Raw genomic sequence first — 26244 nt, forward strand, 5'->3', positions numbered from 1 at the left:
CACCAAGAAAGATTAGTGACATGTAAAAGATAATATTGCCATCCTCTGAATGATCAGGGCATCTTATCGGTCATTTTGATAATTATTACTTAGTAAGCATCGTAACTCCCATTAGCTATATCGTGCTTAACACGACATTGCCGTTTCCAACTTGTTCCTACGTGCTACATAGTGACCTATCTAATTACAGATTAAACTTACATCCGTCAGCATCTGATGCTTGAGCAATCATCTTTGCATCTCACAGCGATGTCTCCTGTCACTCCCCAATCCGTGAGTTTACTTCGTTCATTTACTGTCAGCTTTATTGGATTTGTATTTATTTGGGGCACGTTTCATCTTTGTAAATAGCAGAGCATTTGTATCATAAATTTATCAGGTCATCATGATCACGATTCTGGTACAATTGAAGAATTATTATCGGGAATATTTCCACCTTCGTTATTATTATCTACGAATCAGGTTAGCCCATCGGTAATGAGGAATTATACACATTTTTGATATTTTAGCCAAACTCGATATCGTACAATTATACGCAAGTCTACTAGGTATTGCAGTCTGTTTGCAGACATGTCCTTTAGTCATGCCTTTGTCAATACTCGTATGCCATTAAATCATGTCGTTTTTATCAAGACGTAAATTCATGCGCAAGTCATTTTTTTTTGTGAAAGTACTGTGGTTCGTCCAAATACGGAAAGTGATCTTAATAAATGAAATACAGGCGATCACTGTAGTTTAACATAATTCAAATGTCGTTTTGGGGTAACGTCAGCAACCAATGTTCAGGAGATCTAAAAAGACACGTGTATCTGGGACTGTCTTAATAGAAATTTAAACCTTTTACCTTAAATCATTTGTGTGCATGGGCAAGATGACTTTGCATGTTCTGTCATGTTTGTAGAAATCTGTTCCATCAGATACGTTTCTCAAGTAGGTTTAGGACCAAAGTACAGAATAACTAAATCTGTAAACGTCCTAATTGTGTCTATTTCCTTTGACACACCGAGTGCCTAGGCTGTGCGCCTATAGGCACCCTGTGGTGGTTTTAGTTGTGCAGAGAAGTCAAATACTTTGATCATGTTGAAGAAAATTGAAACCTTTTAAGGTATAAAGGAGGAAAGAGTAGAAATAAACTAGACCAAATGAAAAAGAGAGACATAGAGAAAGAGATGAAAAGAGGCAAAGAATGAAATAGGAAAGATCTAGAATTTCCGACTCCTGACTGCTGTAACATGAACCAACCGCCAAAAATAATTGGAAAGATGAATAAGTTTATTGTCTGTGAAGAAACTAGATTGTTCAACGAGGACTACTGAGATTGGGGAATTTGCAAGCACCAAAATTATCCGTCTATTTTTTTCCCTTTCCTGTTCATTGTAGTTTCTGGGAATCTATCTTCATTTACTGCTAATCGGATATTACTTATCGAAGCATGTTGAGGCATCTGGTATGTATAACTATTTTACACGGTGGCATATAAGCCAACGAACATTACTAACTAGTGGAAAAAGTTAAGTAGCAAAGAAAACTAAATCTCTTTCGGCGGTATCAAGAACTGTTGATCGACTGTCCCTAAGTAGTCTGCTGGGCAAACCCTTCACTCGAGTTCAGGGTCTGAATGTGCAGCCTACTAATGCCTGTGTACTGAAGGCTCTCTCGCTGTATTGGAACAGCACGTTTTGTTTTGTATGTGCTAGTCTTTGTGTGGAGGCACACTTGTTGATCAAAGTTCCAATGAGGGTCTGTGCCTGCAGACTAGTCCCGAAGCACTGAGTAAATAAGGCATATCTCTATCAGATATCAAGTCATGTTTGACACACCTGAGCCTGTGAGCCATCATAATCATAGCAAATCCATGTATCAGCAACCGCTCTTAGAACTATATAGATTAAACCGTTTCAAACGAACGTATTTCCAATCAAAATCTTCATTTTCCTCACTCCACACGCCAGCTTGTCCCTCTGGTTTCATTCAACTCAATGCCACCTGCTACTACTTCAGCCAAAGACCTGCGACTCGAGGGACTGCGCAAGACCTCTGCTCATCCGTTGGCGCAACCCTTGCATCACCGTCTACTGCCGAGGAAGAGGCCATCCTGGTCGGGTACCTGAACTCTTTAGGCGGAGGCTTCAATTACTGGATCGGCATTACACAACATAATGCTCTGCACTTTGAGTGGGCGGACGGGTCACCACTGGATGATAGTTTCTGGGGAACAGCGGTTGATCCACACGATGAGAGGACAAACTGTATCAGGATGGATGCTACGCTTGGTTTCGGCTGGTACGACAAAAGCTGCGGATCAGGATATTACAATTTCATATGTGAGACTCCATTCGAGAATGCACAAGATGGAGGTCTGTAACTTGGTCGTTATTTTGTAATTTTTCCCACTTTTTATTGCCATGGATGATGTTGTTGTGTGTGGGTATGTATGTGCGCTTGATTCTAGAATGTTATTGTTTCGAATTATTTTCACAAACGCTTCGATAAATTCTTTAATGTCTTTAGTAAATCTTAAAGAAAATATAATAATCATGCAATGCAAAAGTCCACGTCATTACGTGTTTATTCTGAATACTATCAATCTGTTGTTGCCCCCTCCCCCCCCCAAAAAAAAAAAAATCATATGACCAACGAAAAAACAAACGAACCAACACAAAAAATACGGTTAAATATGATATAATTATCTCTGTGTCTTTTTTAAATAAATCAAGGCTTTCCTAATGTTCCTGATCTTTTTTTTTTAAGTGAGGTAAAACGAGGCAATATTGTGTCCAATCTTTATCAATTTGGTCCAGATTGTTCAAACTTGTTCCCGCTTGGGCCAGTGCAGTTCGGCGATTCGTGTTACTTTGTATGGAACCAGGCGTCAAAGCCTGAGACATACCAAGACACACAAACAATGTGCAGTAATATTGGCACACACATGTTGACATTGAACACTGAAGCTGAAAGATTGTTCATCGTAGAACAAGTCAAAGCACAAAGTAAGGTACCATTCATTTTCTCCTTTTAATTGTGCCTGTATAGGCATATTGTTCATTATATTAAATTACACCAGTTAACTTTACATGATTTACAGTCTACTATACTTGTATTTTCCTTTGATTCCTGAAAATATATCATAACTAAGAACGAAATCTCTTAAAAAAACTTTCCCACATGCTCAGTGCAATTATGTTATCATCATAGTACTGCTAGATTTTAAAGTTTATAGATTTTCCGTAGCTTGTTGTTATCAAAGTAATGCGAGAAGAAGTCAATTTAACCGCCAAAAAGCAAGACGTTCTTAATCTCGATTTGCGTAAATTGAATTCATTGTATGTTTGAATAATAGTTCCTTGATGTTACTGAATGTTTGAATAACGGTTAAAATAAATTTATGTATGAATTACTAGTTCGTTTAATGGGTAACTTCGCCATGCGGCTGTGGCTATTACAGATATTTTATTTTGATTGGATGTAATTGATTGCTAGGTCATGAGGTGCTGATTATTTATCTGTCAATATCGATGGGATTACATATGAATTTAAAGATTAAAGACCTGTATCAATCTATTACCATTCACCTTAAACTGACCGTTTTTTTTTCATTTCAAGATTATACTGCTATCTGGTTGGGTTTGGTGCAACCTGACTACGGAAATTACAAGTGGATGGACGGCGAAGATTTCAACTACACCAATTATGTCCCTTCGCCTTTTTACGATGGATCGGATTGTTTTAGGATGAATGCTGCAGATGGATATAAGTGGACAGATGATCTTTGCACAAGCAAAAATCACTTCATATGTGAAAAAGAGATAGGTACATTTATATATACCCAGGACAATCTTCACCTATAACATGTCTAAAGATATTGCAATAAGATAACAATTGTGTCTTTATGCAAACTATCTTAGTTTATTCAGTGGTGGTATTGAATAAAAATTGTATAATTATATTTAGCAATAAATTATGTTAGAATCTCCATGGCGCACCACAGTTATGAAAAATCGAAATCACGTAGTCCAACATCGGGATTGTTTATTAAGTGGGCAAATTAAAATTATTTTAGTGAAAAGAATATCGAATGAATACATAATAAATGTTCATATAATTAGACAGGGTGGTTCACGAATCACGACTCTCGTCTGATTTCGTGATCAATAAAATATGCAATACGATCTTTTGACCCCTATGACTTTTTGCCCCATCATCCTCAACAACACACATGTGGTATTATCCAAGGGTCATTTCTACCAATTGTGAAAAAACTGATGCAGAAATAAATAAATGAGAGCAATTTCAACAAAGATTTTACCTTTTTTTAAACCTTACATGACCTTTGACCCCATAATCCTCATGAACACACATGTGGTATTACCCAAGGATCATTTTAACCAGGTGTGATCAAAATTGATGCAGAAATAAAGAAATGAGAGCAAGTTGAACAAAAACTTTTAAAATAGGATGAACATAACCTCATATCATTCAAACGTTTGACCCCTATATTGACCTTTGACCCCATTATTCTCATAGGGTCACATGTATTACCCAAAGATCATTTGTACCAAGTCTGAACAAAATTGCAGAAATAAAGAAATCAGAGCAGGTTGAAAAAAACGTTAAATTTTTCAAACAGACCTACATGAAAAGTGATATACAGTAGGCCTCTGCCGAACTTCGTTTAGGCGAGACAAAAAGTAGATGCTTGACAATTGAATCCACAAATGCCATCCAATAACGAATATGCTATGATGTAAATTTTAAAACTGTTTGCATGGCGCCTTTGCTTGAAACTATTGTTTACCCACAGGCGTTACGCTCGAAGAGGAAATAAAGATAAGATCATTTATTGTCGGGAGAAAAGGCAACGTCCCAATTGCTCAAAACATTTTTTCCAATGAATTTTCGTCGAACCTAATGAGATGCGGCTCTTCGTGCATCTCCAATTCGAGTTGTTCAACCTTTGCTTACAAGGAGAAGACACGGGAGTGTATTCTTGCTAACCCATTGAACCAAGTGGATAGTTCTGATGACTCTGATGTGTACTTTCTTAAAGTGAATACACCAGAAGGTGAGTAAAATATTTGTAATACAAACAGAGGTTTAATTTGAATCATTTGAAAAGAAATAATAATGGAAAATGGGCTTGCTATGTAAACTTATTTGAAAGTAGAGTACAAATAATGAAAAGTTTATAGGGCTATATCCTATACTTAAGGCACCCGCAGGTTTCCAAACTGTATCAAATTACTCGCAGAACAGTAAGGTTATTTTGCCGACGACATTTATTGGTTCAAATATAAGACAAATACTTTCTTTCTGTTTTTGTTTTCTATGTACTTACTACCGCGCATATGGAAGCTTAGAAGTGCCCCGAGAAGGCGACTTGTGTAACTCGTCAAGACTTCTTCGTTTTGGGCAAAAAGGGCGAGAAAGCAGCTCGCAAAGACGACCTTTTTAGATGAGAAGGCGTGAACGCTACTTATACAAACTCGCCAAGGCACTTGTCTATATGATGACAGGAAGGCATGGGCCCCTCATATACCTACGAAAACTAGCTTGGTGATATTTTTTTGTTAGTTTGTGCTATAATTCATTTGTGATGATTGTGATTTCACATCACAACTTTATCTTATCTTTAATCGAATTATAAACGTATTTACTTCATTCGCAGGCAACTCGAAGCGAATCTTTGTCAGCGACGAGCAAGGGAAAAAGCTATGGACGGCCGACATCCTCAAAATGCAATTCAGCGAGATACCAAGCTTTGTGACGTACCCTTTGAAAGCTACTTATGACCCGGTCAAAGGTTATGCATACGTTGCAGAATCGAACTACCAATTGAATAGGATTAGACTGGATGGCTCCTATCAACAAAAGATGAATCTAACTAGCGGCGCTGGAAATCGTAAGAGGGCTTGTCTTGACTTTTCTTAAGATGAAGAAAAAAAAACACTACATGTCACTAATTATTTCGTGCTGGACTAGACTGCTGTCACTTGTACTGGCATCCTTTTTTCGACTCTTATTGGCACAACACATAAACAGAAAACGTATACCAATTCAAATTGACCGCATTTGTGCTCTTATAATAGGCCTACTCTGCGTGTTTTTTTAAACACTTCTTGATTACAATACTTTTTGTGTATAATAGTGTGAAGACTGAGGCTCTAGCATGAAAGAAAATCACATGAAAATAGACACAATGTATCTAATTTATTAAATATATATATATATATATATATACTAGGATACATATGAATTGATGAATAAATAGTAAACCGTTATTCTGTTTCAAAGAATATACACTTTTCAAGCGGCCCTTTTTGAAGTATGAAGGACAAACGAATATTAAATAACAAAGGGGAAGTACCCTGTAGGTAAAATTGATCATAATGATGGTGCTTTTTACCATAAAACCACATAAAGATCTTTGAAGAAAAAAAAATGAAATGCACACAAGTAAAGAGATATCTTATATATATCCGCTAGGTATCATGGATCTATCACTTGATGATCGATATCGCCGTCTGTATGTGGTCTTATCCCCACCCGATGTCATCGTCGAGTACGATATCGATTACAACTATGCTTCGCCGAGTGACTTCATCAATACTGGCCTTGGTACTCCGAAAGCCGTGCACGTTGTCAGCTCCAAAGGGTTAGTATTATTTCCCCCTCTCTCTCACACACACCCCTCCCCCTTGTGTATCTCATTATCTCGCCGTTGTTTGCAGATTCAAAGAGATGGTTTAATGATAAAAAGCATTTCCCTATTATATTTGCAAACATAAAACTGTATGAAAGCTACAACAGCCACTTGCAAATTTAAACGATTAATGTGTACTGACGAATAGAATAAACAATATTGATGATTACAATTATTATCCTATTTCAATTGTTTAGTTATTGATTAGACGTGAAATTGTTTCATTGCTTGGTGTTTACATAATCATAAGTACTTACATACATATGATTAATATCAAATTGTATAATTCTTCATAATTGTGATAAAATATTTAACGAATTTAATCAGTATATTTTATCCGTAGTTCAATTTTTTTTTCACAAAGGAAAATACTGAGACGATAAATAGATTATACAAAGAATATGTCATTAAGCAAATCATATTTCAACAATCATTGTGTTGGTGTATTGGTGTGAACGCTTTTATAATAAGTTAAAAATTATTTCTATGTACACTGTTGTACCGTTGAAAAAAGGCAGAATATGATTGCATGCCTTTTGTTCAGGAATATAGATGGTTGATATAAAAAACAACAATATGTAATAGAGTTAACCCAAGGAAATAATATATCGATTTTTGTGCACATCTAGGCCTACCATTTAACCACTTAATATTCTTAATGGAACGAAAGAAAACCTTTGTAACTTTGAATACTGAAGCTTTATTGTCAGCCTGACAACCACAAAAGCTCCATTATGCATTTAAAGCGCGGATCACAATTTGCGATTTGTTGCGACGCGATTCTTTAATAAATCGCATTTTGCATTAAATGTGAAAGTTCCAAGAAGTACTAAGAAAGTCTTGAAAAGGAGGAGAGTGAAGTGAATAACCACGGGCCGCCTGAAGTTCGACACAATGTGAGAAATAATAAATTCATAATTTTGCTTTGCGGCAAGCCCTGTGGTCGGAGTAAAGTCCAAATCGCATTCAAGTTGCAGTCATCACGATTTGGATTTGATTTTTGTTTTTATTCCTACAGGGATGCTCGATCTACACTGAATTTCGATTCTCGTAGTCCTACCATAATTCTAAACTCTGATCGCTAAGATTTTAGTGGTTGGAATGTTCATATCAAATGTTATTGCAATTTCTTTGAAATTCAGATCGCAACGAAACGCATATAGTGTGAGCCGGGCTAAACTCTCTATTTTTACTGTCATCTCTATCCCTTTTTTTCTATTCTGTTTATCCTTCCCCACCCCCCCCCCCCTCTCTCTCTCTCTCTCTCTCTCCCTCTCTCTACTAGGCATGTCTATTTCAGCCATGATGGTACTATCGAACGTATCGATTGTGATGGAATCAATCGCATGCTCATCTACTCAGGTTCCCCTCTCTCAGATGTTACCGCTTTAACCGTTGATTCAGACAGTAAGCATTCGTTTATTTTGCTAACTCGGTTCACATTGAAAGCTTGATCGACTTTTGGAGTTGATATGCAGATATTCTTTGTATTTTTTCTCATAACTGACTGTTGTTATTATTAGGGTGTGTTATTCTAACAATAAGGATGTCTATGATCAGACATTTTCGTGATCTGCTGTCTTGCTCGATTTCTAATTTCTCATCCCCCGAATCACCGCCATCATAACCACTACATTGCGTTTAGGGTTGATTATGACGATGGTGATGATGTACATGATGATGATGATGATGATGATGATGACGACGATTTTGATGATGGCGATGATGATGGTGATGGTTGTGGATAATGAAGATGATGATCCAGTGGGAGATCTGAGGATTATTACAAAGAGAAATGATGATAGTAATTATGATAGAATATATAGTAGAAGAATAACAAGAATACTAATACTTATAATGATCATATTGGCGATAATAACATTAACAATAGCACCAATAAACGAACATGATAAAAGTATGAATATAAAAACAATGACAATGATTCATCTTTCACTCGAATCTCTTATTTAAAGCCGAAAAAATCTTCCTCGTGGATTCAAGCGTCGAAGACATCATCTACATGGAGTTGGATGGGTCAAACGTCCTGTATTTCCTGCAGGCAGCAGTAACGGTCAGAGGCTTGGGCTACCATGGCGGATTGTTATACTGGGTAGACGATGATTCCATGCTTCGTGTCTCATCAACCACCCAAGGTTCTACCGTTACAACAGAAGAGGGTTCCATCTTTGCAGATGCAAGGGCGATTTCGATCAATTAATACATTAATTATCATCAGTAATTGCCATCAGGGACGGTTCCTAGATATTTCGACAGAAGGGGCTAGACTTAAAGATGATCTCATTCCTCAATGAAAATAAGAGCTAATCGGTCGAAAACTCTCTCTTCTTATGCTATTTGCCCCTTCCGTCCATTTCCCCCTTCCTTTATTCTATATTTAATTTGTTCCCTCTTTTTCCCCTTTTCACTACTTGCAAATTATAAGGGCGGCAGCATCCTGCCCCCGCCACACCTCTGACACGGTCCCTGATTCCCATATGTAGGAAGACATGAAGACCAAGTTTGGTCCATATACCATCTTTCAAGATTCTCAATCCTACCCACCGAATTTCTTGGTCATAACAATATCTAGTCTTATTTTATAGGTTCCTGGAAAATTTGTATCAGGTTTCTCATGAAAAATTGACAAACCCGAGTATCGAGCTGCTTAAAGGCATGACCCCAGCTTGACATGACGGGCAAATTAGGTGAACATGCCCCTAATTTGCCACAGTTCACTACGTGGCAAAGACAATTTTGAAGATAAACCAAGTTCAAGGAGGTCGTTGACAGCAACAACTTCAGAGAACATCGATCTCATCCTTGGATTGCCGCATCTTGCCAAGAGGTATCAAATCATTATAATTAGAGATAAACTTCGAATGTAAAAGGTATCTGCAAGCTTGGTACCATATCTTTTGACTCTGAACAAAAGCACACCACCCGCAGAATGAAAACTTGGCATTTGTTGAGGCTAACCCGTCCGAATTCTGGGAACGATTTGTGACTTTAATAGTTTCGACACTATCAGCCTGACATCAATGAGCAGTCAATACAATGGAAGCATCCCATGTCACCAACCCCAAAGAAGGTAAAGTCAAGTTCGTCCATTAAAATATGAGACACTTGCTTGATACAGGAACCTGTAAATTTTACATAAGACCATATATTTTTTTATGACGAAGACACTGTAGGATAAAGAAATGAGAAAGATTTTATAAACCAAAATTGTTCTTGATATCTTAATTCTTACTATCTTAGGATCAAAAGTTTTCAGTCGCCCCTCGCATATCTGAGAAGAGAACGAGTTCATGCGATGCAATTGTATTTCACATAGAAGGAACACTGCCTTCATATAAAAATAGCTAAAGGGGCGACAACATTAAAGGAGGGCAAGACGGCTACAAAGTGGAGTCCTTTTTTTCTAAATCGAATAATAGGGGTGTTATAGATCCCCTTACCTAATTACTTCTTATTCTATGGTCCATTTTCATTCGTTTACTGCTCTTTTTGTTGTAGTTGTTTAGACTACATATACGAGCAGGGCGGTGTCAAATTAAAGTAATGGAGCAAAATGAAGGGAAAAAATAAGAAAAGGGAGAAAGAACGAAGAAATTTAAAAACGGGACATATGTGGACCTTAACTCCTTGGTATCTCATTCAATGGAAAAAATATATGACGTCACTTTTGGGCCGTCTTTCCATTTCCTTAATCTGCTTACAGAAAAGGGAACTGAAAAACAAATCATCTTCCGGCAAAAGTAATTTCTTGACATATTGCATAATAAACGTGTGGGTATAATCTTTATTTCAACATAGGACAGCGATAATAACTACTACCTTAATGAACAGAAGATTACTGAGAATATTCTTTGCTAATTATTCATTTTTATTCTTTATATTTAAAGGGCCATATTAAACAGGGAGGACGATACAGTGTTTTGTTAAATTTACAACTTTAAGTTAAACCACACAAATTTCTTAATTTATATGCGAAAAGCAATTATCGTGAATGTATGCCAATGAAAAAATAATTTCTAGGATCATGCGTGTTTAATTTCTTTATGATATAGTATTTCTTTATCTACCATAATTATATTCTGAAATCATATTGAAAGAATGTACAGTTTGTGTAATTTATCTTCTTCGGGATCAAAGTGAGTTAGTTATTAACGTTCTTTGAATAAATATGATAAGACTGATATAGAACTATCTCTTTCAGGGGAGACAGATTGGTCTAAAAGGATGTAATGTACTTTTTGCCCCCTCCAATTTCTACAGATATGTATCTAGTATATTCATATCTAATCGGTGTAATACTTTTATATAGGAATACTTATATCATTGTTTTATAATCATACTATGTAGGCCCCAAATCATTCTCTGTTTGAGATGAACACTGCAAATCTAAAATGTTTAATCTTTAAAACATAAAGAAATGTTATTATCCTGAACCGGTTGAGTATCTTAGATTGAGCACTGCTCTCCATCCAGAGGGTTATACTGTGAGCCTGAGGTATACCTCTGTGAAAGTAAAATATTACTCAGAATTATTTAGTTGTTACAATAATTTCATCAATGCTTATGTGGTTTATAATTATATTAAACAATAGTCCCATCGACTGGAGGCATGCTGTGTGTGATCAAGTTCAATGACTGTACACACACGTGACCAAATGGAACAATAAAGACTTTCTACGACAACTTAGCCATTATTGCAAAAACCATTATAACACGGAACAGCAGCCAATCAAAATCAAGGTTTCCATAGTATTTACAGTAATGGAAAAGTTGAAATTTGTGTAGGTCTTTATGCAACGGGCTCAAGGTTTTTTAAAACAAACCAAGCGCCTATTTTTTTTCTCAAAAAGTTAGTGTGTACATTTGCTACCCCCGCGCCATTTAAACCATGTTTTGCCCCCGAATTTGACACATCAATACATTGATTTTCGTAGCTTGTTAATACAGTAATTATACATAATTATTGGCAGGCGTCAATCCACATTTTTCCACTCTCCATCCAGGTGTTAAATGAGTACCCGGTAGGATGCGAAAGCCTATACTATGAGCTCTTTTTGGAATGTTCCTCAGGGAATGGAGAAAGTGCATACATTGTGTGCGCGAATGCCAAGATCCGATGGCCGGGGTAATGGGAATTGCAACGCAAACCGCTTAGAAACAAAAATTATTAATCGCTATCTATATATATATATATGAATGTAACTAATATGATTATTATTCATATTATAATTATTAACATTTTTATGATCATCATTATCTTCATTATTATTGTTACCTATATGAGGTGTTTTCCATGGGAATAATTTTCCATATTTTGCGTTGTCTACTTTCGCAGCGGGCAATATTCGCGAAAACCGATTGGAACCAGTGTGTGAAACAACGCAATATATACAATGTGTGTTTCTGTGCAGCATATTTATGGTACATACATGATGGACGCCTGCGCGGAAACAGTTTACGTCACAATGGCTTTTAATAGCCGGGTTACTCCATCAGTTTATGAATAACCTGAAATCAGAAGTGTCAAGCAAACAAGCAGGCATATATTATAAATAGTTCCAAATAATAGCCTGAATCAAACATGATAGGCCCACAGCCATGACAGCTGTGGGTAATAATATTATTGAGGACTCCTCATTCGGGAAACATCAAATATATTTCCCTTAAAAGAACCATAATAAATTAGACGTTATCATTAAGGCCAGTTATTATTATTATTATTATCATCTTCGTCATAATTTGTTGTTGTAATGACAGGACCAATGTGAACAAGTTTTTTAAAACTGATCTTGCTACCCTGTGTAAATGTTTATGGTTGGATGAATTAATTAATTAATCTTAACCAGAAAATGCTACCATTTTCTGCGTGTTTATTACTATTATTAGTATTATTATTATTATTACAATTATTATTATTATTTATATCCCTCTTATAAATATTAATGAGTATTCTATATGAACGTTTGTCCACTTCGTGGTCATGTGACAAAGTATGATTTGAATAGGAAATTACATCGCTGCAAATAGTTTTCGATATTTTTCGATATACTTTCATGGGGAGAACTGCGCATGCTCGTGCTCGATATGTTCTCCCAACTTTCTTAATGCCTGATATATTTGTATATTGGTTCAGTTGCTTGGTATTACCAAGTGTGTGTAAAATAAATACAACCATCGTCGGCGGCCCTGATATATGAAATGAATAATTTGGGGCGACCATTATTTTCTACATTTATAATCAATTTTCATCGTACTCGTATAAAGTCATACTCAAATATTTACTTACGTAGTGACGAAATCCTGTTAGTTCAGAATACAATTTATCACCTGGGCAAGAAGTGGCAGTGGCTTGTCGATGGCCATATAAAGTGTAACCCGGCATTAAGGTATTCCTAAAACAGGAATGTTAGTAGGCGGGACAATGTCAATTATAGGCTACCATGTGTGATTGTAAGATATAATTTTCCATCAAATCATTATTTACAACTTAAAGGACAAGTCCACCCCAACGAAAAGTTGATTTGAATAAAAAGAGAAAAATCCAACAAACATAACACTGAAAATATCATCAAAATCGGATGTAAAATAAGAAAGTTATGACATTTTAAAGTTTTGCTTGATTTCACAAAATAGTTATATGCACATCCTGGTGGGTATGCAAATGAGGAGACTGATGACGTCATCCACTCACTATTTATTTTGTATTTTATGATATGAAATAGGGAATATTCTATTTTTCTCCTTGTCAAGTGAAACAACGATTAATTCTCCCCTGAACATGTGGAATGAGCATTGTTTAATACTATATGATTCAGTCAAGTTGGTCCTCATTTTCAAATCTATAAAAAATGAAATATTGTATAATTCAAACAATAAAAAACAAAAGAATTAGTGAGTGAGGGACATCATCAACTTTCTCATTTGAGTTGTGCATATCACTGTTTTGTGAAAAATAAGCAAAACTTTAAAGTGTCATAACTTTCTTATTTTTCATCCGATTTTGATGAAATTTTCAGCGTTTTGCTAGTTTGATTTTTCTCTATTTATTCAAAGCAACATTTTTCTGGGGTGGACTTGACCTTTAAATGACGTTCATATTATATGACATGTCCCTGAATACATAATGCAAGCAAACGCAACCCAATAAAAGTAGATTGTCATGCATACATTTTTAAATAATCGAGACTACAAAGATTCATAGCTCATAACATTATGAACATGAAAACGATAAGACTGGTATTGATCTTGCTATACGGCCCTTTCCATATACTCTTGATCTCAAATCTAATTATGAAGGAGACCTGTACACGTACATCACAAGACTGATTATATTTATATACAAAGAGCTCAGTTGCAAAAGGGGTTAGATCCATTTTTCATCAAACTTGATTTTTTTTTCTGTCTCAATCTTTAGACTTTTAGTTGCACTATAAGATGATACCAAAGAAAAGTTGAATTTCCTATTAAAAAGTGAGCAAAAATGGCAAAGGAAAATTACCTTTTTCAAAATGGGTTGGAACCATTTCAGTTTGGTTGCAAAAGGGGTTAAACCACAAAGATTTTTTTTGGAAAAGAATATTTAAAAACATATGAAGACAGGTAGATTTCTTTAATACCCAATTTTATTTGCACATATTGCAATATGGGAGAATGAAAAAAAAAATTCCTGGAGTAGATCTAACCCCTTTTGCAACCAACCTCTTTTGAAGAGCTCATTTGTCAAAAGGGGTTAGATTCATTTTTCATAAATGTATATAATATATATGAATTGAAGAAAGGTAGATTTCTTTTATGCCTAATTTAATGCTCACATGATAAAGTAGTACATTATGACAATTCAGTTTCTCATAAGAATATTGCAAAATATGGTCCAAAGTGGATCTAACCTCTTTTGGAACCAAAACGGCTTGCAACGTTCACTCCCGTAACCACGTAACGGCGCGCTATCACGTTTTGAGTACTTTCCAAAAAAATCGCACAAAGGGTAGGGTCTATACCTTTTTTTAATTTTGTACGCGGGTAAATCAAGAAATCACAGTTTGCACATAATTTACATGAGTCTTTACGCACTTTATATAACAGTTTTGAAGATGATTTTTAAATTACAAGTGCTTTTTTGTAAGACTTATCATGACGTCACACACCAAAAATAAATGCACCCACACAAAGATCGCAATGTATGTGAGCAACAAAATATGCAAGTCTGAAAGTCTTACTCTTTAATTAACCGTATTCATCTCAATTTCGCAAAGTTGTAACGTATGAAGCAGATTGATCTCCGATAGTAACCTGCCATTTGTGTTTCAGATTTTTTTTTGCATTTTCATTAAACGAGAGAAATTCCGACGGTGTTCCATGGAACCCTTGTGGTTTTCAGATCCGATTCAGATCCGCCGCTGCGGTCGGCCGTATACCGTGCGAGGCCGAGGGTGTTAGTCTGTTCTCAGTGACAATTTACATTTATTCTGTTAACGTTACGTGATGATTCGTATTTTGCTTGTAGCATTTCAACGAATTGTTTGGTCACATAACCAGCATTCCATAGATTAGGGGGGGTTAATTTTATTATTTTATTTTTTATTTTTTACGAATGTATACGCCAAACGTGATCGTGCGCGGTGACGTGATTTCGTGAGTTTACGTTGCAAAGCCTTCATCAACTAAGCTCGCTGGCGCGCGCTGGACGCTGTTGAACAAGTTTTGTGAAGGGGGAGGGGGGGGGGGGCTTCCATAAAATGCTATGAATATAGAACTGTTTAAAGTCTAAACAAATTTCTAAACAACGATGACTTGCAAAACTAAAGTAACATTCTTCATTAGCTCACTAATGACTGACTTAATGGTGTCATTACAGAAATGACATGTTGTTTAAGGTTGCACTTCGATAATTTGAGGTTTGAGAAAATAATTCAAGATACAAAAATTAAAACCTATGACATTTTACTCAAAGTATAGATTACAAATTATTAGTACTCGCTGCCAAGCAAATGAATGAAATTAAACTTTCGTTTTGGTTGCCGTATATAGTCAGAAAAAATAACACATTTGAAGATAATGAAGATTTTGGAATTCTTGTGCCACCCCCCCCCCCCCCGGGGGGCGAGAATCTTGATGGAACTGGAATTTTTTGCTCTGTGATTTTGGAAAAATTGCACGCGAATAAACAAAGAGATCAGCCAAATCGATAAATTGTTGATAACATATCCATTCTGGAATAATTTGACATGTAAATAAAGTCAAATTGTTTTGATAATAACATGACAAGTGAAAAATTGATGAAAATTTGACTGTTAAATATGTCTTAGAGGGATTTGTCACACACACACATATTATATGTGTTTAAATAAATATATATATATATATATTTATACATATATATATGTGTGTGTGTGTACATATATATATATATATATTACTGCAAAAGATCGTGTCACCTGCTCAAGGCACAGTCGAGAAATTGCTGTAGAACTCCCATCATCTGTGATGTCGGGGTCGTCGAAGTGAAGGTACCGATCATACATATGCCTGTTTATAGTGACATATAAAGAACATCATGTGTCATTATTATGATAATGAGGCGAAAATAATATTGTGTTGCAAAGCTAATTGTTCACAACATTTTGGATAAGATAGATAGATAGATAGATAGATAGATAGACTAATAGAAATATCATTTCACAAAAGCTATGTAAACTCTCCTTTTGATTAAAAATAAAATTCAGAATGAATTCGGAATTAGGCCTGCTCGACGCAAATTTAGCCTCTTAATATTAGTGAGAATGGAATAAAGAAACACTTAACTCCTCGAGGCGAGATCTTAACCCGTTTCAGGCTCATTGCAAGATAATAATGTTGAGGGGTTGAATCACGCCAGTCGCTCCCCTCTTGGGGTTCATTCAAAGTACCCCTAAATTTGTACAATACTTTATTTCCACTAAAGTTCGGGGAGCTGTTCCTTACCAATTTGATTATTATAGTCACACCGACTATTAAACCGACTCCAAATCGATCGATGATTTTTCATTGAAAATAACGCGATATTTTGTATTGGTTTGGAGCTAATTTTATGGATGTGACTGTAAGCTTTCTATTATTATTATTATAATAATAATAGAAAGCTTTTCTATCATATAGCGTCAGATCCACCTCGGACAAGCGGCTAGTTAATAATTGTTTGGCAAATAAATTAATAGATAAGGTATATTTATCGATAAAGTAAACCGAGAGTCCAGAAACTTAAGCAAATAAAAATGGATGGGACAGTTCTGATGAACTTTTAGTTGAATGAGATACGCTACTTTCATTCGCTCAATTCATTTCGGATATAAATGTTCATATATTTACCTATGGAATACGCGTTATAATCCATAGCATGTGCTCCTTTGTTATTCCATCCACGTCCCTCGTAAACGTTCAGATCATCCCCGATCAGGAAATTGTAACCAATATCATCCCATTTATTCGAATCCATGTGATAGTTCTGTCAACAAAGAAATCGTAAACAAAAACTAAATGTCATTTTGTAATGATCACTACTGTACAGATGGGGGTGAAGGTGTTTCTTCATCTTTCGTTTCCTTGAAAATTAAATTCTGGCTATATAGCGCACCACCCCTCGAACTTTTGAAATGTTATAACTTTCTTATTTTACATCCGATTTTGATGAAATTTTCAGCGTTATGGTAGTTTGATTTTTTTTCTCTATTTATTCAAATCACCATTTTTTGGGTGGAATTGACCTTTAACTCTTTGTGAGACACCCCCACCCCCCCAAAACAAATGAACATTTCACATTCCGAAGAATCAGATGATGAGATGCCCGATCTCGCCATGTCAACTTCCTTGGGACTTGTAAGAAGATATAGTAAGACTAGGATTTTGGATCCTTTTATGTCAACATCCTATAGAAAAGATGCTCAAATGATGAGATCCCGGATCTCGTCATGTCACCTTTTTGGGGGGAAAGATAATGAGACGACAATGTTCTTAGATCCCGTTGCGTCAACATAAATTAAGCTCGGCTCACACAAATGCCATTCGTTGCGACGCGATTTTTCAAGAAATCGCATTTTGCATTAAATATGACAGATCCAAGAAGTAAAAATATTTTATTTAAAGTTTGCCATAATGTAAGGAATACTAAAATCACATTTATACTTGTGGTCGGAGTAAAGTCCAAATCGGCTTCAAGTCGCAGCCGATGATGACGTCCTATACGATTTAGATTTGAATTTGTTTTTATTCATTCAGGGAGGCTCGAACTGGACTGAATTTCGGTTTCAGTAGTCCTATACCACTATTCTGAACTCTGATCCGTAAGATTTTATTTGTTTGAATGTCCATATCAAATGTTATCACAATTTCTTTGAAATTCGGATCGCAAAGAATCGCATAGTGTGAGCCGGGCTTTAGAGATGATCAGATGATGAGATCTCGGATCTCTCCATGTCTACATCATTTAGTAGAGGTGATCAGATGATGATATCTCTTATCTCGTCAGGTCAATTTACTGTAGAAGAGATAATATCCAGATGACAAGATCTTGGATCGAGTCATGACAAAATCCCCGAGTAGAGATGATCAGTTGAGGAGATTCCTGATTATATCATGTCTGCATATTTTATAGGAGAGATTTTTTTACGAGATCCTGAAAATTTATCGTAACTTATCTTCCTACACAATGTGTACGCACTTGGCCCTACAAGAAGGCAATCACCTTTTTTGATAATTGAGACATGACGAGATCGGGATCACACCATGTCGACATCCTGCTGGGGAGATGATCATATGACAAGATCTTTGATCTCATTATGCCTACATCCTTCAGCAATGATGACAAGAAAACGAGATCCTTGGAATCACTCTCAACTTATTTCTTACACCTTTAACACCCGTAGCAGGCAACACCTTGACATGTATGGTGTCATCCTAAGTGAACATGATGAGTTCGTAATCTGATCATTGCTGGTAAAGGATGTCGAGATGTAGGGATCTGGGATCTCATCATCTGGCCATTTCCTCTAGAGGATGTCGACATGATGAGTTCCGGCATCTCGTAATCTGATCATTTCTGTTAAAGGATATCGACATGTAGGGATCTGGCATCTCATCATCTGGCCATTTCCTCTAGAGGATGTCGACATGATGAGATCCGAGATCTAATCATCTGCGGTCATCTCTTCGAGGGGGTGTTTCACCCTAATCAGATCCAAGATCTCGTCCGCTAATAGGGTGCCTACTTTCCAAGATCAATAACTAACTCAACATGTGGGTGGTACTTTTAAGCTTCCATATACCGTACCTGTATTCCTCTGACCGTAGCCTTGCATGATGTCTCGTCATAGCATCGACTACCATCTGTATGGTGAACCACAGCATACTCGAGAGGAGCATTCAGAGCGGTTGTGCTCTTAGGACTTCGAGCTCCCCACTCAGAACGAGAGATGATGTTGGGACACTCGTAAGCTACAAACGGACAAATAGAAACAATTTCAGCATACGAACAATGCAACTCTAATGTACGTCCAAACACCTTTCAGAAATATATATATAGTTTGTAATTTTCTTATTTATCAGGATATTTGCATTCAGGTAAATCAGCAAAGATCTGGTAGGTTATCATCGATGCCCTGATGAAAACGATTCATCTACCCTTCTTCAGTCCCTATCAACCTCAAAGTCACCCATGACGTCGTTTATAAAAGTCTTCATCGCATAACTACACACGAATCATGAAATCTCTATCATTAAATGTCAAGACCACCTCAACAAAAAAGTTGGCTTGGATAAAAAGAGAAAAGGCAAACAATCATAATACTGAGAATGCCATCGAAATCGGATGTAAAGTATAAAAAAAAGCCTATTTCTTATTTTGCTTATTTTCACAAAAACTATGCTTATTAAGACATCCTGTCCTGGCGTGCGAATAATACCTCAAATACATTTCCCCTATGGCGGCCATTCGAAAACAGTCGTTTTCTTCATTTTTATGCAAGCTACCTTTGTGTAGCTGGTATAAAAAATGTTAAAACGGCCGTTTTCGACTCCTCGTAGGGGAAATGTGACTGAGGCATTAGGTAACCAGTGATAGTACGTAATCTCTATTCCAATTGTCGAAAATAGCATTAAGGCCCCCTCACACCTAACCGAATTGCCTGAAATATGCCTTGCGTTGGCTGGCGAAAGGCATTGTTTTTTAAATTGTTTTCAATGGTAACTGATAGTAAATCATATTTACCCTTCGTGTTTGGGTTCGTAAATTTTCTGAACTAACAGCTGCGATTATTCAAATTCGCACAGAAATTTTGAACGAAATGAGAAATCGCTGGTCATCTGTTTGAATTCGTATCTCTTATTTAGTCTGCGGTAATCGTTCGTTTATCGTTCGTGTGTTTTTGTCGCGCATAGTCCCTCTTCGCGCTTTTGCCAAAGTGGACCGATCTCGAAAGAACCCGTAACGAAGCAACACGATGACACAACGAACAAGATTGCCTGATCTATTCCCTCGTCTTCGTTTCTAATCGCACGCCATATCAAACCATTGCTCACTGTTCCTTCGTCTTATTGGGTTATATCAACCCTTCGCTCGCCTTCGGCCGCAATTTTCTCAAAGAGGTGTATCGAAAAATCGATATCCTTTGCATGTCATATTTATCCTTTGCTTACCGTTTGTTGATAGAATTTGACAATAGTCACTGATCGCATGATTTTACGGAAATTTTATTTGAATTCGTTGAATTCGCGTGCATTTCGTTCAATTTTCCCATTCGTCACCCTTCGTCCGCCTATATTCGGTTAGGTGTGAGCGGGCTTTTACGCATGAAAATGACGATTTTCGGCACGCACTAATTGGATTAATGTGGTTTTATTTGGATAAGAGCACGTAGAAAATTGTACTCTGTGTGCGTGTCGTAAAGTTTAAGATTTTGCAGTACCAGCACTTTATTTTAATATTTCATAATTTGTAGTACAAATATTTCATTTTAATTGCCATGGTAATAAAGAAGCCCTTCACGTACTCACATAAAACTCAATAGAATAGTACTAGCAAATATTACATTACATTCAACTCAACTTTTAGGGAGGAATGGAAGTGACATTTTAATAATAATAATAACAATAAATAAACTTAAACGTGTCTTGAAAGGGATTTGAAATTTTGTATCAAATCTACTTACTGCCTATTGGCTGAAGTACTACCGGATCTATAGAAGATACACCCACGTCCTTCAAACATGTAAAGTAAAAACAAAAAGGAAGAAAATTGATTGAAACAAAAATGGGGTTATCGGAACGATATATTGATATCTTAAAATCATATATTCTGTCATTGATGATGATCGGTAATGTGGTGAGGATTACGTTGACAGTGATATAAAACTCATCGCCATTTTCATATTGTTTCATAATGTAAACTAAATTTGAACTAAGAAGCTGTTTTTTTATATTCTTTCACAAATTGAAAGTCTGATTGACATTTTTTCATAAAGGCCTGGTCACACTGTTAGAACTTTGCTGGGGCGTTCCTGGAACGGTGAAAAAAAAAATTACCGCTCGCTACCTTTCACCACCTTTTAACAGAAGTTGGCTCCCGTTATGGCAACGCCGTATACGCTCTGTCACCGCTGACGGTCCCTCCTTCCGCTCCGAACGTTTTGAGCTGCACAAAATATTGCGAGTGATGAGGAGCGGTAATTTTCCGCTCCGGCAAAGTTCACCACCGCTCTTACAACGCCCAGTCAAAGTTTGGCACTGCTAGACGCAAGTTCGTGGACCCTTGGGTCCGCTAGGCCAACGCAGAGATCTTGAATGCTGGACCACCGCTGCTTCGCCAGCTTTGCCCGGGCGTTAATTAAACGTTGCATAAACTTCGGTGGAACGGTTGTAAGCGTTTTACGAGCGGACACGGGATTGCTGGAACGGTGTCGGGCGTTAAGGCAGCGATCCATTGCGGTGATGAGATTTGGTTTGGCGTTGATATGGAGGTGTCGGAGCGAACCATCGCTCGCTACCGTTAAAACCAACGCTAGAGCAACGCCGGTTTCAGCGGTGAATCGCTAAGTCAACGCCCGTGTTTTCGATTTCCCCCCCCCCCCCCCATTTTGTGCGCGGTGACGAGCGTTGTCGAAATTCGACCCCCTCTTGCTACCGTTCAAGGAACACTCAAACAAAGTTTGGGCGGTGTGACCAGGCCTTAAGATATCTTTATACAATTCGAATCCTACCTCTAACAAACCGTTTTTTAATATATAATGAAATCAGATAAAGATGATTATGAAACTGCCGAGCAAAATGTATTCTAATTATTATCATCAGACATAATTATGAAATAAGTTTCCTTTACCCTTTTCTCAACAACGTTGCCATGGCAATCGACTACTAGTATTGCGAGAGAGCAAATACTGATCAGGACATTACGCAGAGAACCCATGGTAGAAAGTATCAGCATCCGACCAAAAAAATTGTACTTCTCGCCACCTCCTACTTTAATAGAATAATTGACGATGGTTAAAATCGTCATCGAGATACTGACCCCAAAACATGTGCCAAATTATTGAGGACTTTGAATGTGAAATGCAAATCAGTTGTGTTCAGAAGGTGATCTGTGAAATTGAATATTTGCGCCATTGTTTTCGCATTCGAGACAGTATTTTGTAGTCTGAGGGCTATTGTATTCCCTACATTAACCTTGCATTGAAAGTCGTTACACGTGTAACGTAAAGATCTTTTTCTTGTACTTAAAAGAGCAACCGCTATTCTGGTGAAGTATGGGCTGGATTGAGACCCCTTTTTAGGGGTCTTAAAAATTTCTTTACGATCGTAATTTCTATTCAATTTTCTTCAACATCTAACCATTTTGTCCTTATTTGATTTGCTTATACTCTTCTCTTCGTGTAATACAATAACTTAATATTAAATTAGTAAATCATTTATTGAAAACGGGTAATTTCTCATTATTCCTTGCTTCTAGCTTGCTCCCAGCTTTAGAAATGTACACTCACCATGACAACATTAAAAAAAAGTCATGGCTCAGGCTAGCCACTTGATTAGAAGGCAGGAGTAAACAGAAGGAAAAAAAATCAAACATAAATTATGATTTGATACTATATAAATTAAAAAAAGAATTGTTTTCAGACTACCACAGCTGCATGAAGCTTCATGATTAAAGTTATTCATCGGTTATAAAACTAGTATCCTTAGCCGTGTAAACATAGTCGCAGAAATGAAGTTTGAGAAACCAATTGTGAGACTCGATACATCTGGTGGTAAAGCAAACTTGGCACATCGTGAACTTTGTATTTTGATGAAGATATCAATGAACTGTTTTACAATGAATCGCAATTAATAAACTTAAATCTATTCTTTAATGAGAACGTAACAATGTCAGTAATTACCCTGATATTTTTAAACTGTCTCATATTTATTGGTTATCTTTCGTAGCTATGTTGTAAACAATATGTACAATGCTACACCTATATTATAATCGTATTTACTTGGATAAATAAGGTCAACCGGTTTATTTCATCCGCGAGAGTTCAATCGAAAATCGATTATCTTATTGAGACCAAACAGAGCTGTCATAGTTATCTTCATGAGATCCATCATCATCATCGAATTATATTCTGCAGGTGATCAGATTCTCATAATACAATTGCAAGGAGTGTGTGATGGTTAATCTTACAATTTTTTTAATCTTTTCCTGTTTTATACTTGAACTGTGCATCGAAAACCATTTAATTGTCTGTAGATCACAATAACAATAACGTAGTAAACATAAATTATGAATGATGAATGATCTCCATTATCGACCACACCTTGAAGTATACCCTTAAAAATCTCTCTTTCTCTCTCTCTTAATCGTATGATAATTAGTTGGAAAAAGCCCGTTAAAATGAAGGCACAGTTGAAATTATAGGCGATATGAACCAGTTGGAATATAGGAACACATTTCGCTTCAAATTCAGCTCAAAAATTACGAAATTAATTTCCGCCGATGTGCGATTTCCTAACGATATATAGATTTATGTCTATAAAACCGACTAATGGAATGTTAAATGCTTGCTGGGAAAGTTTCATTATATTGTCAAACTTTCACCCAGTAAATTAGATCGCATTGATCGATCTGTCTGATAAGTCAAAAAAAATCTAAGAAACAGCAGGATTTGAAACTCTCATCTACTGATTGCCGGTCAGCGACTGTAACACCAGGCCATCGCTGGTTCCTATAATTTTTTTGACTTATCAAACAGATCGATCAATGCGATCTTATTTACAGGGTAAAAGCCATAAGTATTTACAGTATAACGACAGAGACTAGTCTTTCAACTCGTCTAAATTCAACTTTAAATGTGGGGTGGACGCGAAACGCCTGTAATTAAATGATATTTTTGCTCTGTTTCTTTCTCCCCCCCCCCTTCTTTTGCGCATCCTCAATGCACTGCCTATGGCACAATGTATTATCCTCCCCTAGATAGCGCCAATGATTAAATTTCCTCTCCGACTCGTAAATATAATATATGGAATCACCTTGAATTTTCACTTTGCTGGTAATTAAGGAAAAGCGAAGGAACGTTCAAGACAGAGTAAAAATTCAAAACAAGGAAACAAAATAAGGAAATAAGACATTCTATTACAGAGGGTAAAGGGAGGAAACATTTATATTCTTTCTGTGAAATGCAAAGAATGAATATTGTATTGAAACTATTTTGGGGGCAATAAAAAATAATCATATAAAAAGTATAGAAAGTAGCTGATAGTACAAAATAGAGTAATAACTAGAAGATCAGAAATACAAGTACTTTTATGTCGCGAAGGCGAATTCACAAAATAATTCCCGGAATCAATATTTCCTTTTGAGCTGTACTCACTCGTAAAAGATTCACAAAACGATATAGTTCATTCAGATACAAAGGATATATGAAGTGGTTTAGTGACGATTTCAATTCAGATGACTTTTAGGTTTTTATTTTATTTTGATGACAAAAATAAGACATTAAAAAGTACCTGGTTCTCCTCGCTCGCTCCTATTATAATTAGCATTGTTTGAAAGCAGAATAAGTCTGAGAGACCAATCACTTAAAAAAAAAACGGGTCAGTAATATCGAAAGAATATATGAAAAGCTCCAACATTGATTGAATGAGAAGGCAAACAAGTCAGCTAGCACCAACATTAAAAATGGCTTTAAATGACATTATTTTATTTTCAGGATCTCCTTCTCTCTCTCTGTCTCTTCATCTCTCCCTCATCTGCCCCCTCTCTCTCTCTCTCTTTCTCACACTCTCTTTAGTTAGAAAATAGATATAATTATATTTAAAAAGAGTATAATATTTTCCTGGATATCAAAATAATTTTTTATGGTCAATAAATCGCAAAAAGGCTAATAATATGTCGACAAAAGATATCGTAAGAGAATTCGCATCGTATATAGATACATTACGAATCCTTACTAACATTTATGGAGTGAGAAACAAAAAATACTTTATGAAACCTATTTAATACGATTCAAGCTTGATATTGATAAGGCATGAAAACGTACTAAACAATGATGTAAACAAGAATATTGTAAATCACACATGAAAACATTAAAACACAATGGTGTCGAAATTAATGATTTTTTTCGGGTAGTTGATACATTTCATAATTTTTTTCTCGGATAAGGAACGCCTGATGAAAATATTGCATCATAACATTTTACGTGACTTTGTTCAGTAACCACTTTCCAATTCTCTACTATTAGTACCAGTACACAGAAACGAAGTAATTAATTATAGTTAGAAACTGAACAATAAGCTGTGGGCACGATAATATAGAATAATTTACCGTACTTAAAATTACTGTGGAATGTGATAAGGCGTTCTTTACATAAGTATAACCAAGGTCAGGAATCAGACCACGATAGGCCTATATGGTGTTGGTGTACATGCAGACAATGCTGTTCAATCTACAATTTAATACATGACTAAACTCCGTACGACTGTACACTTTCCATTACGCAATTACATTCATGTGTAATACTTTCATGCGAACAACCAATTCATGACATAATTTGACCCATAAATTTCATTACTTCAAACCCATATTTCATCATGCCACTCAGCTTAAAAGATAATATTACTAATAAACTTTATGATAACAAGTAATTTTACTCACGTCACAGGGCTTGTATCACGAAATTAAACGGAATTTAACTCCGAGTACCTAGGCAAATGACACATTTTCCACGACGAGGCAAAATAAGCAACATGCCCTCAAGCGGTCAAATTCAAATCTATCTCAACGCTTTATTGCCGCTTCTGGTGTCAATTTACATCATTAAACAATCATTATAACGGATGATGAAACTATGAAAGCTTCATCCTGCATGTAGACGCCACTAATGGCGTCGTGCCAGAAATGCTTAAGCTTTTCTAAGATTATACCAGTTTACAAAAAGGAGAAAAGAACATAGTATATATTTATTATTTACTGAGTCTTTCAAAAGTCTTTGGAAGGGTGGCTGATACCGCCGACTCGCAGTTTTTATTTA

At 36.2% G+C, this 26244-nt stretch overlaps 2 protein-coding genes across 5 annotated transcripts; one reads left to right on the plus strand and one right to left on the minus strand.

Moving 5' to 3' along the window:
• The first annotated feature begins 8 nt into the window (after positions 1-8).
• On the plus strand, positions 9-12403 carry LOC129263871 (uncharacterized). The gene is made up of 10 exons (XM_054901789.2): positions 9-273; positions 1381-1447; positions 1953-2357; positions 2802-2990; positions 3604-3810; positions 4802-5062; positions 5666-5899; positions 6484-6652; positions 7986-8107; positions 8674-12403. Exons 1-10 carry the CDS (start codon positions 217-219, stop codon positions 8916-8918), a joined length of 1956 nt encoding a protein of 651 aa, XP_054757764.2. The 5' UTR covers positions 9-216; the 3' UTR covers positions 8919-12403.
• On the minus strand, positions 7975-26114 carry LOC129263879 (peptidoglycan-recognition protein SC1a-like). Of its 4 annotated transcripts, none has more exons than XM_064097116.1 (8): positions 25869-26114; positions 22062-22198; positions 20896-20944; positions 19020-19183; positions 17063-17198; positions 16153-16243; positions 13005-13110; positions 7975-8473 (listed from the first exon to the last, which is right to left on the minus strand). In XM_064097116.1, the coding sequence occupies exons 2-8, from the start codon at positions 22164-22166 to the stop codon at positions 8342-8344; spliced, it is 783 nt and encodes a 260-aa protein (XP_063953186.1). In that variant the 5' UTR covers positions 22167-22198; positions 25869-26114; the 3' UTR covers positions 7975-8341. The 4 variants fall into 4 exon arrangements, with proteins under 4 accessions (XP_063953186.1, XP_063953181.1, XP_063953193.1 ...); XM_064097111.1 differs by having other exon boundaries at positions 22062-22201; XM_064097123.1 differs by lacking the exon at positions 7975-8473 and adding an exon at positions 10566-11221 and having other exon boundaries at positions 22062-22201.
• Between the last annotated feature and the right edge of the window lie 130 nt (positions 26115-26244).

The sequence above is a fragment of the Lytechinus pictus genome, chromosome 1 (genome assembly GCF_037042905.1).
Source record: "Lytechinus pictus isolate F3 Inbred chromosome 1, Lp3.0, whole genome shotgun sequence".
NCBI lineage: Eukaryota > Metazoa > Echinodermata > Echinoidea > Temnopleuroida > Toxopneustidae > Lytechinus > Lytechinus pictus.

What these genes read in the sequence shown, in the direction of transcription:
- LOC129263871 (XM_054901789.2), top strand. Translation starts at nt 217, where the DNA reads ATGCTTGAGCAATCATCTTTGCATCTCACAGCGATGTCTCCTGTCACT. An exon ending in GAAGCATGTTGAGGCATCTG is followed by an intron (nt 1,448 to 1,952) that starts GTATGTATAACT and finishes TCCACACGCCAG; the next exon opens with CTTGTCCCTCTGGTTTCATT. An exon ending in TAAAGTGAATACACCAGAAG is followed by an intron (nt 5,063 to 5,665) that starts GTGAGTAAAATA and finishes CTTCATTCGCAG; the next exon opens with GCAACTCGAAGCGAATCTTT.
- LOC129263879 (XM_064097116.1), bottom strand. Translation starts at nt 22,166, where the DNA reads ATGCTGATACTTTCTACCATGGGTTCTCTGCGTAATGTCCTGATCAGT. An exon ending in TTATAACGCGTATTCCATAG is followed by an intron (nt 16,244 to 17,062) that starts GTAAATATATGA and finishes CACTATAAACAG; the next exon opens with GCATATGTATGATCGGTACC. An exon ending in TAACAGGATTTCGTCACTAC is followed by an intron (nt 8,474 to 13,004) that starts GTAAGTAAATAT and finishes AATAATCCTCAG; the next exon opens with ATCTCCCACTGGATCATCAT.